The 12,412-nt window shown below is 32.7% G+C and overlaps 1 protein-coding gene across 7 annotated transcripts; it reads right to left on the reverse strand.

The window, feature by feature from the left end:
- Positions 1-3,607: 3,607 nt before the first annotated feature.
- On the reverse strand, positions 3,608-11,062 carry LOC107932844 (K(+) efflux antiporter 4). Of its 7 annotated transcripts, none has more exons than XM_016864947.2 (20): positions 10,430-11,060; positions 9,986-10,029; positions 9,553-9,611; positions 9,380-9,458; positions 9,160-9,221; positions 8,987-9,062; positions 8,735-8,809; positions 7,997-8,068; positions 7,834-7,917; positions 7,381-7,449; positions 7,150-7,227; positions 6,983-7,071; positions 6,783-6,879; positions 6,346-6,399; positions 6,023-6,118; positions 5,407-5,595; positions 5,251-5,328; positions 5,109-5,153; positions 4,354-4,440; positions 3,608-4,188 (listed from the first exon to the last, which is right to left on the reverse strand). In XM_016864947.2, the coding sequence occupies exons 1-20, from the start codon at positions 10,635-10,637 to the stop codon at positions 4,126-4,128; spliced, it is 1,704 nt and encodes a 567-aa protein (XP_016720436.2). In that variant the 5' UTR covers positions 10,638-11,060; the 3' UTR covers positions 3,608-4,125. The 7 variants fall into 7 exon arrangements, 6 of the variants coding, with proteins under 6 accessions (XP_016720436.2, XP_016720434.2, XP_016720439.2 ...); XM_016864945.2 differs by having other exon boundaries at positions 3,608-4,018; positions 10,430-11,059; XM_016864950.2 differs by having other exon boundaries at positions 3,608-4,013; positions 10,430-11,053.
- Between the last annotated feature and the right edge of the window lie 1,350 nt (positions 11,063-12,412).

The raw sequence follows: 12,412 nt of genomic DNA on the forward strand, positions 1-12,412 counted from the left end.
GCCCTAGTTGCATTTTTTGTTTTTGGAACTTACTTTATTATTAAAATATTTGGATTTTTTTTCTTCTTTTAGGAATAAAACATTTGAATTATTAATAATGTGTTTTAAACCGAATTAGTGGTCCAACCGGTTGAGCTATTGGTTCATTGATTTAATTGGTCCGATCGATGCAACCAGTTCAATTAAAAAATTAAAAATTGATTCAACCGATTTGATCGTCGATTCAACAAGTTTTTAGTCAGTTCAATTGCTTTATACTGATTCTTAATCTAACTAGTTCAAAGCCAATTTTCGGATCGGTTCGTGATTCAATCGGGTCAATTGATTGGTCTGATCTGATTCAAACAATACTAATTCTTAAGACTTAAGATACTATATTTTATATTCTCAAAAAAAAATTATTTTATTGTTTTTTTAAGAATGGTTTTTTTTTAAATGGTTCAATCGTCTGATTCCTAAGTCAACTTGTCTAATGGATTTCTCCGAATCAGTACCCTTACCAATTTCGAGCTAACTGGTCTAATCAAGTTTTTATGATTTTTTTATAATTTTTATAAGTTTATATCAATTTTAATATTTTTTCATAATTTTTACAATTTTTTATTATTTTTAAAGTATTATGTTTTTTAATTTAAATATTGTAAATACCTTTTATTAATTTTATAATTTTTTTTATAATTTATTATATTTTTATAATATTTGTAAGTTTTTATAAAAAATTATAATTTTAATAAATTTACATCAATTTTAATATTTAATATTTTTTATAATTTATTTTGAATTATTTTATTTTATTTATAATTTTTTATTTTTAATATTTTTTATGAGAATATTAGATTAAGCCAAAAGATGACACGTGTCACCATTTAATTGATTTGTCAATTTATTTTAATAGTCAACATGATCAGTAATGAAACCCGTTAATGGGGGGATTGTTTAATTGTTTTAGTTAACATCAAGGGCTTAATTAGGTGCAAATTTAATACATGGACTTAATTAATCTCTATTGTATTTTCTTAAGGGTTTTTTGACATATAAACCTATTATATATATTATATTATATTATATTATAACTTGTGACATAATTGTATCGTATTTAAAATTATCATTTTTTTTATAGAATGATTGTTGAGCATAACAAAATCAATCAAGAAACTTTGATACTTAAATTCAAGTTTCACCATATATAAATATATTTGAATTTTCCTCCAAATTTATTCTAATTCATTAAATTGAGTTGAATTAATTATTTAATTTTAATGCTTGTATGGATAAATTTCGATTAGAATAATCAATATATATCATCAAAATTAATTAATTAACTCTTTATTACAAAAATACCTTCCTCAATATTCCATTACAAAAATATTTTTATATACAAGACACTCGCTAATGAGTACCGCATCCTCAAAATTGTAACATTGTCATGGCATATAAGCTATTAGTACGTTTTTGCCAAATGCAAGTTCGCCACCAATTGTAACTGCACCGTCCGCTAAAATTTGCCACAAATCATGAATTAGTATCTACATCCACTCTCAAAAAAAAATTTCAATTGTTTTGAACTTTCTAGTTTTGGAATGGGAATATTTACGGAATCCCCATGAATAGGATCAAACCTTATTCCATGGTATTTACATGAGATTCCTCTTTCTTATTCTTAAGCAAGTCCCCGATACCAAGCTTCACTTACTATAAATACAATAACTTTATTTTTGTAATTTGCACATAATATTCACAACAATCACACATCCAAACACAAAAGCTACAATGTAAATCCACCTCTAGCCTAAGCTAATAGACAATTATGCCATTGTTAATTTAATCCTTTCGTTCGGACTATCACCGGAGCAGACGAGAGGGTAACTTTCGATCCACAAATGCTCCGACCGACCAACCTTGATCGATCAATGCCACCAATATCTTCCATTTCCCCTAACAGCCATTCGGTAAAAAGAACCATTGCGAGTCATAGTTGAAAGTACAGCAAAGTAAAATAACCACTACTACTGCTGCTGCAGCCATAATCCAAGTGTTGCCAACACCTTCCATTTCCTCAAACCGGTCCCTCGCAAGGAGCACTATTGTAGGTGGTTGCTCCACAAATTAATATAATATCATCACCACCATGGTCCAACCACCGCGGAGTAAAACTACTGTCATAGCCGCCATAATTTAAGTTCCGTGAAGTAAAATAACTACTACTGCGACCATAATTCGAATGTTGCCAACATCTTCCATTTCCACTAACTGGTCTCTCACAAGGAGCAGCATCGCAAGTGGGTGCTCCACAAATGGATGTAATATCACCACCACCGTGGTCCAACCATCGTGGAGTAAAACTGCTACCGTCGTCCCCGCCATAATTTAAGTGCCTCCGGCATCTTCCATTTACTTGCTTGTTTGATTTGATTTTGATGGGCAAATGTTTTTTGTTGGATACATGTTTATCTAGTTTCCGAAGGATATCATTGTGGCGACATGCACCATTAGAACTTTTAGGGTACGTTTGGTTCATTATAATGGAATAGAGTTGTAATTGAATAGAACTGTAATAATATCCTTGTGTTTAGTTGAATGGAATGATATTGTAATAGCATAAGGAAAAAAACTAAAATAACTATAATACCCTTAGCAAAATTTTTTTAGGTAGATGATTATTGTCGTTGTTATTAAAATTTAATAAGATTATTATTAAAAATAATTTAATAAAAATAAATATTTTAACCATATTTTAACATAATTATTATTAAATATAATTTAATAAAATTCTTAATATAATTATTATTATATGAATTAAAAAAATCATAATATATAATACTATAAAAATAATATATAATATATTTTATTATTTTTAAACTGCAATACATATTTAATGTGTTAAAATATCATTAGTGAAATAAATAATTTAATTATTCTACAATTAAAAAACAAAATATTAGAAGTAATAAATAACTTGAGAATTATTTTCACATCCAAACATAATATTCATATATTAACAAAAAGTTACACGATTTCATTAGTTTATATGTCATAAATTTTTTTAATTCATATAATAATAATTATATTAAGAATTTTATTAAATTATTTTTAATAATAATCTTATTAAATTTTAATAACAATAACAATAATCATCTACCTAAAAAATTCTACTAAGGGTATTCTAGTCATTTTAGTTTTTTTTTCCTTATGCTATTACAACATCATTCCATTCAACTAAATAGAAGAATACTATTACAGTTCTATTCAATTCCATTTAACCAAAGAATTGAATTACTGATTACAACTCTATCCAATTACAGCTCTATTCTATTAAAGTGAACCAAATGTACCCTTAACCCTGTCTATAAAATTTTAAAACTCTATTATTCCAAATATTTTATCTCATTTTTATTATTTATTATTTATTAATAATTTTTTAATTTTATATAATTAACGTAAGCAATCATACCTAAAAGATAAGTAAAATATATAAAATATTCTTAAAAAAACAGTATTTGTATAATGTTTAAAAAATAAAAATGTTACAAATTAATACAGAAACATTTTTCCATGTAAAATTTTATTAACTTTTTTCCCTATATTCTTGGCCTCTTTAAATATTAAATACCATGAAAATTAACACTATATTACAAAATACCTTTCTCAATATTTTCACTATGTGAAACAAAATTTTATTTTACTTTCACATGCAATTTGTGGGGAAAAAAAAGCAACAAATAAACCAATCAATTAAAGTGGGAAAAAGATTGAAATGAATTACCTTATAAATGGAGGTTATTACACAAAGCTCATCTAACCAAATATCAGAATGGCAATGCGGCATCGGAGGACAGGGAGAATCGTATTTTATATCGCTGTTCATACGTCGTTGCCAGCTGTTCCCCGGTCGGTCTTTGCTTAGTCAGAAATTAGTCAGAAATTTGTATAGATTCGCATATTGTATGAACAGCTTAGCAACTCGAAAAGAATCTGCTCGCTCAATCGACTTGCTTTTTTGCACGTTTATGCACCTGTCCTCCAGAGTATAAGAACCTCATCAGCTAAAAGGCTGAAATTGGCAAAAAAAATTGGGGTTCATGTATTTATTTTTTTAATATCATGAATCATGAGAGCCTTGGACCATCAAAGTAATACGCTTCGCGCTGTCCGCCCGAAGACTCGAAGACTATCTCCTTTCAAACCAATCTGGGAGGAGAATCATATTCAACATAACCTCAAAAGACTTGTTCCGACAAAAATTTCGAAACAACAATTTAAAAACAGATGATGCAACCCTCTGTTCGGTGATTTGCTATCAGAAGAGTTATATGACTATTCTACAAAGTTTGTATTCAAAGGCAGATTGATTACCTCAGGACTATCAGCTGGGAACCACCGTAATAGTACACCAAGACGAACAACAGCTGGAATCAGTTTGAAAAGCAATGGAGTAGTCACCTGCATGGTAATTTTATGAGTAAAATCTGAACCTTGAGAGCTAACTATGAAAGAACTTTAAGAAATTGGCAGTAAAAGTAGAAGGCCCTTGTAGTGGGAGTCGGGTTGCATTTTTTCTCCTCCACCCGGAAAATGAGCATCCTTATACATTAGAACAAAGAGTAAATTAGTCCTTCTATTAAAATTCCATCCATTTCTATTATTAACAAAAATGACCAATTAGCTCTTTGATCTAACATATAGGGATTAATTTGCCCCCTTTTTTGAGTAAAAGAGGCAAAATACAATTTGACTCATAGTACAGGGACCTCCATGGTACTTTTACCTGATTTTGGCTAATTACATGTACATAAGGAATTAATAGTAAAAGTTTCCATTCTGATCGGAAAATGCTTAAACCAATTGTATCATTTTTCTATGGGATACTGTTCGTGAACCAATAAGAGAAAATGCAACTGCAGCAAGACTTTTATTGCAGTCGTCCATTTTCAAACTACCCTCCCGTTGCATGTTTGGTACTCGCGATTAGAATGGTAAACTATGGTAAACTAAAACTACAAGAGATTCTCAACTGTCAGTTTTTTAATAAATGCCAAATGAGATTCTCAAATGTCAGTTTTTTAATAAATGCCAAATGCTAATGACACCACGTTTAACGGCTTACATACCAAACTAAGAGCTGTTGTGCCCAGAAGTAGCAGGTAAAGTTTACCCTGCCGCAATGACAAAAATTTAGAAATGGTGATTATATGAATAAAGAGCAATGGAGTAACTTCAATTATATGAAGATTCCAACAATGGAGGACAAACCTCTACGAGATGAAGATTAGACGCACGACTTAGAAGTACGAAAGCAAATTCCCCAATTTGGGCCAATGACATCCCAACCTACACATTAAGTTTAAAGGAACTAAGGCCCCTTTACTGAATAATGTAAGGAAAAAAAATGTTATACTCAACTCATACAAGAATTGAGGTTTTGTTGCTGTATCTGAATCCCTTGACAACTGCAGCAACTACCATCGTTTTAATAATAATAACCAATATAACAGCTGCTAGCAATATATCAACGTGATTCCAAAGGAAATGCACATTAATCAACATCCCAATACTGGCAAGGAAAAGAGCAGCGAAGAAATTGCGAATGGGCTCAACCTGTGTGTAAGAGGGAGAAAACCAAGGAGAATTTCATTGGTTAACAAGGCAAGAACATGGCAAGAACACCATTGTACTAACCAAACTAATATTGACAATAATGCTCTCAAACATGCATCATAAACCAATTTAAACTCAAGGAAAACAAGATGCTTAAAATAGTGCCTGACGGACACAAGACTTGGCTAACCGCAAAACTAGCACAGGCAGGACTTTTAATTGCCTTCCTAACGGAAACACTCAACTTACACCATCAATAATTGCCTTAAACTGATTCGATAACATTAAGACTAACTCAGTCTGGAAAAATATTACAATATTTACTGTGTAGAGATGGTTAATGAGTTCACATACAGTTGACTTTTGAGTAGGAAGTTAAACTATTGAAAGTTCTTTCAGAAAGGCTAAAAAAATCTAGATATCTTACTTGTTCAAGTGTATGTTGACCGAGATCAGTGGTTGATATCATCACTCCCGCAGCAAAGGAGCCCAGCTCAAGGCTTAGACCCAGCTTATCACTACACTGGAGTATCACAACAACCTCTGTTATATGCATATACAAATGAATGTAGGCTGCTAACTGAACGAAAGGCACATGGGTTTTATTGGTAGAGCAAAGAAAAAAAAAGTTGCAAGTGAAAAAACTTGCAGCAATCCAAGCAACAAAATGATAGATCTTTTCCGATGTTATATTGCAATTAGATGCAAAGCTTAATTACAATGCAAGAAGTAAGAAGGAAATGAGCAAACCCAAGCAACAAGCAAGCAAAATGCCACGGATGCCAATTGATAGAGTTCATTAGTCTGCAAATAAATATCTAGGTTAATAAATGTACATAGATTAAAGAACTGAAAAAATAAGACAGATTTATTATATAAAGGTGTTACGAGAAAGAAACTTGAGATGCAAGAAAGAAAAATTAAGGGAAGAAAAAAATAGACTTGAACTGTGATTCACAACTCAATTAAGCATTATTGAGTTTTAAATATAGGCATAGTACATGACTTATGGCAGAAGAAGTGCCCCTTTTTTTTTACCTTTAAAAATGTAGGAAGCCCACTTATCCAATGGGCTAGGCACCCAACTCAAATATTTAAGTTCTAAAGAATTGTATATTCAAATTCTTTATACTTGATATTTGTAGCAATGTGGGATTACTAACATTGCAAACTACTAACGAGGTTACCTGTGATGATAGGCTTATCATGAGCTTAAGAAACCATGGCACACAAGTCCAAGATACTATTGTCAAAATGGTCAGAAATGTGATTAAAACCACCAACCTGAAAATCAAAGGAGAAAATGTATTATTAGAAACCTAAAAACTGTAATGATATTTCCCTCAACTGAATCAAAAAGAGTAGATCTTAGAGATTTTTCATTTACGATTTAGTCATGGATAATACTCCTTGAAGGACTCCAGAATTGCCACCTAGAACTGGAAGTAAAGCAAACAGCAAACCCACAGCACAGTCCTGCCATGACAAAACTTCATACTGTCTAAGCACAAGTGAAGTTCTTTTAACTGATGTGGTGACAAAGAAAATAAATACCTGCAGGATAAGAGTTCCAATTGTAACTTGACCATGAAGGGCACTTATACTATTCCTTTCCATCAAAAATTTCAAAACCTGAAACCATTAAAGACAAAGCAGTCATCATAAGAATAAAAGGAGACTACATGCATCTGCAAAGCAAAATATTTGTGAAAGTGTTTCCTCGAATAAGCAATTTTCTCTAAAATTTTTCACCAATCCAAGAACATGCAGTTCATAGAGGTTTACCACAGCTGTAGAAGACATAGATAGGAATGCACCAACAAAAACCCCCTCTGAAGCTTTACCCCCACATAACTGCAAAAAGCATGTAGCTGCATTTATCAAAAACTCATTACTAATTTGGAATGAAAATACTATAAGATATGAAAAAATAGAAACCATCATATCTTCTCAATAGAAAAAGTGAAAAACAATTTCGACATGCCTAATTAAACAAAACAAAAAAAAAGGTCCTCACCCAACTGATATAAAAAGAGTGGATAACATCTTGCCCAAGCGCCAGATAATGATAACATGGTGCTCACTTATGTGGTTACACCAGATGTTATATAAGTACAGTATAAAATACAAACCATATATGCTAAAACTTAGTACCAATAACTGCAAAGCTTATTTTATGTGGTAAGATTTAATTATCAAACATTTACAGAAAAATATTTCTAACAATAGCACACATACCGAGACTGTTATACCACACAAGCACATGAATAGAAAAATTTGAAGAAGACCCCCAAGGACAGCAACTGCTCGAACAACACGAAGCTGCATAAATTGCAACAAGGTGAGTACCATGAGTCATAGGAATGAATCTAATAGGGCCAGTACAAGGCAACAAGCAAACCTTTGTTGCTGAAAACTCCAAGCCTAAAGCAAAAAGAAGAAAGATTACACCAAATTGAGCCACTGTTTCCACCTGAATTCATGAGCCAATAAAGATATGGACACGGTAAGTGAAATTATTTAAAAAATGAAATGAGAAAAATAGTACACAGATGTGTAAGCTTCTACCACAGGTTCCTTGAACAGAATTCTTTAAGAATTAATAAAGATTGTTTTGTTTGCTAATCCAACATAATTGCGCAAGTATTAGCATGTGTATTATTACCAGTTTATGCATATAAATGCATTTCTTAGTCTGCTTCTTTTTCTAGGAGCCCATGCATGCAAGCAAATATGAAATAAGTAGGAAGACCGATAACTATATTTTAACCAATTTTGAAAATTTGCATACATCTGTTACAAGCAACTTACAATGAGACAGTAGGTTTTCAGCTCTTGCAGTATCAAGTAAATACAGTAGCTATAAACTATACCACATCATGCTTATAAGCTTAGAAAGATTACTTATGTTGCTGTAGTTATGCATTTAAAACAGGAATTTCTGTTTATTATAAACAACAGCCTTGTTGAGCATCATGATCTTTAAACATCTAAAATGAGTTGGAACTTTATCTAACTTAATCGCCAATTCTGCAAACCAACACCCCACTTTATATGTCTAGAAGTCTCATCCAAACAAAACAAAACCCAAGCCAAAGACAAGTAATTGCCAGCTAGTATCAAAGTGGAAGCAACATACTTGCACCATTTCACCAACAAAGCTAAATCCACCGGGTCCAATAATAGATCCTGCAAGTAGATATCCAGTAATAACCTGAAATTTAAAAATGCAAAGGTAAGACTCTACTTTAGAGAAAATCTGTAATTCTGAATCAAGAACAAGTTCTGCAAAGCATTTAAGAAGAGACTGAAAATAAATCTATAACCAGAACACTGTGGTAGAGGGTGAAAACTAATGGAATAAAGAACGTAAAAGGCACAACAGCAATACCGGTTGTCCAGCACAAGCAAAAGCAATGCCACCGCATGTAGCAGAGACGATGACAATTATCAGATCCAATATTAATCTGCACAAGAATTTTGGGAAAATCAAAGTTGGTCCCAATACAACTGTGATGGCATCAAACTAAACTAAATACATAAAATATACAATAAAAGTTTAACCTTAAGTCTAGTTGTAGAACAGGATACTTCGACTTTGGGTTGGATATTATAAAGACATTGTCCTGACGAGAAGTATGCCAACATGATCAGCATGTAATTTACTTAAATATAACTACACTAAAAATACAATTGCCTGAGGCAGCATTATCATGATTCAATGTCAACAGCAAGGAAAATTATCAACTGAATAGAAATTTTAGAAGACTTTTACAAGACATACATTTCGATCTATCAACGTTGGTGCATCATCAGCTCGATTTTCATCATCCAAATGGAAAACGTCATGGAGCTGAAATGACCTGGCACAAGGCTCAAAAAAATGTAAGCTGTCAAGTAATGTGGGTTAGGCGAAGCAAAATGCCCACAATAGCAGAAGAATGGTTCAACTCTTACTTCTCTTCCTTGGTCTCATTTTTCTTGGTCTTGACTCTAGCAACAGTTTCCAAGACAGCCTAAGAAAAATAAACCAATTATGTTATCACCACCCAGCTTCTTTAATAATTGATAGAAAATTTATAAACAGACAGGTAAATTCTCATCTTTATTGCAAGAGTAGCATGGTTCAGCATTCTGATCTCAAAAGTTTTTCTCACTTGAAAACTAGAAAGGAAATCATAACTAAACCCATCTGATCCAATAAATTGTTTACAGCTTTAGATTCTTTAACCACTAAAGTCAATATTGAAATTTAAAGGCAGCCGACAGCCGGCCTCTACACAATAAAAGAAGCTCCACTTTTGAGTGCTTAATCAATGATCAATTTCAAAACTAAAGGTCATAGAAAATGAATAACATTATTAAAAAAAATAACTAGCCTACCACCAACCTGCTTCCCCGCGACACTATTGTTGAAACTATCAGGATCAGTAGCTGCAAAAAGAGAGAGGTAAGAATTCAATAATTGAAACTAAAAGAGCCAAATTAAGATTTCTATTTTATAACTTAGAACAGAGGAATGAATTTCATTTTCTACTTCTCGTGTTCACTTGTCACTGCAATTTTTAAAGCTCTTTACGCAAATGCGGTAAATTTTCTAAATAAAACACAGCGAAATAAACAGAAATGTTCATAATCAAACATCAAACGTTAAACATTTTAATGAAAAATACAAAATTAAGAAAAAAACTGAGTGAAATAACAGCTGATCCACATGCTTCAAAAGCCTAACTCAACTAACCACCATTGATACAGAAATAAATGCCGAATGCAGATGAAAAGAGAGAGAGAGAGAGAGAGAGAATAACGAGAATTCAGATCTGGTTGTACGGACCTTCATTTTGGTCGGTGTCATTGAATTCCTTCTCAAGAGCACGATCGATCATGCCGACAAAACTATCCTCTCTGGATCTCGGGTCCGAGATATTGGCCAGAACGGCGGTGACATTGATCTCCACCGCTGACCGGGCGTCAATGACGGCGACGGAAGTGATGAATACAATGAGATCACAAATGAAGAAGAGAGCACAGATTCCTCTCATTTCCGATGTTTTAGTGAATGAAAAAAAAAGTGAAAGAAAATGGAGAAATTAGCAGAAGCGTAAGTTAACGAAACAGAGAGTGAAGCGTATTGGAATCGCGCCTTTCTCCTTTTTTCGTTTCCTTCTCCACTCTCCCGCTTGTTTGTTGGAAAAAATAATATTTGTTTAAAGTTAGCTTAAAAAAAATGGAGGTTGATGAAAAGGATAAACTCTACCACTCAAATCAGGTGTTAATCCTACTCGTACGCGCTCAACGGTACCGCGTGCAACGAATGCCTTGTGTTGTAGCCTTGTAGGTGTTCATTAGTTGTGTACCCCGCTCAACCCCGCCCACTCGCTCTGGATCAGATTTGAGCTTGGGATGGCAAAAAAATCCGTATTCAATAGGTTTCGACCCGAATTAATAGGGTCGGAGTTTTTATTTTTGAAATTAGATTTGAGGCAGATCAAAGTAAATTTTTTTGGGTTAGGGTCGAAAAAAGCAAAGGCGATACCGGGGAGCTAGCAGGCAAAAGGCCTGCCCCCTAAAAATAAAATGTTTTATTTTATCTCTTTTAGGAATAATAAAATTATAAATTAATTGAATGGTAAAAATATATTTTAACCTTTAAATATGAAAAAATCTATTTAATCTCTTTAAAAATAATGAGATTATAAATTAATATATAATAAAATTATATTTTAATCTATCAAAAATTTTATAATTTAGTTTTGACTCCCTAAAAGAGTTTTTAGCTTCGTCCATGAAAAGAACTTACCTTACCTCGAGATAATTATAAAATTTCCCTTATATATAATATATATTAATATTAGATCCTCAGTTCCATTATTTGTGTCACTCACCTTTGTATTCTTCTCCATAATTTCTCATCTATCTTAATTAACCTACTGTTTAAAAGTGATGCATAAATGAAATAGAAAGACAAAATTAATTGTCAAAAATTTTGTATTCAAAATGTGAAAATGTTGTGTACCAAGATGGGTGAGGTACATTATTTATTTTTCTAGGCAGGTTTATAGGGGTTACACTTTTTTAAGTCAGGGTTGAGATAAGGGGCAAATTACCAAAAAAAAGCCCTTTTTTTAAAATTTACCGAAATGGGCCCTTTATGTAATTATTTACCGGAATGGTCCGTTTTCCGCAAAATCGCGTCCACGTCAGCGCGATGTCAGGGTACGCGCCAGGAAATTGCGACCACGTAAGCGCGATTTGCTGACATGGACACAAATCGCGCCCCCTAGGACGCGATTTGCTGACATGGCATGAACAGTTTATGTTTTTTAGCTTGGAAAACTTTGAAAGGCCATAACTTTTCGCTCGGTTGTCCGATTGAGACGATTTTTTTTTATTTCTAATAACTTTTCGTAGATCAAAAAAATTCGTCTCAATCAGACAACCGAGCGAAAAATTATGGCATTTCAAAGTTTTCCAAGCTAAAAAACATAAACTGTTTATGCCATGTCAGCAAATCGCGTCCTAGGAGGCGCGATTTGTGTCCACGTCAGCAAATCGCGCTTAGGTTGACGCGATTTCCTGGCGCGTACCCTGACATCGCGCTGACATGGACGCGATTTCGCGGAAAACGGGCCATTCCTGTAAATAATTACATAAAGGGCCAATTTCGGTAAATTTTGAAAAAAAGGGCTTTTTTGGTAATTTGCTCTGAGATAAGTAAAAAATCGACTTATCCTACTTCGTTGTCATCCCTATTTGAGCTGATAGCATTAACTGTTTAAAGATAATTTAAATAATTTTGTATTAATATTTGTATATT

The sequence above is a fragment of the Gossypium hirsutum genome, chromosome D08 (assembly GCF_007990345.1).
Source record: "Gossypium hirsutum isolate 1008001.06 chromosome D08, Gossypium_hirsutum_v2.1, whole genome shotgun sequence".
NCBI classification, from domain to species: domain Eukaryota; kingdom Viridiplantae; phylum Streptophyta; class Magnoliopsida; order Malvales; family Malvaceae; genus Gossypium; species Gossypium hirsutum.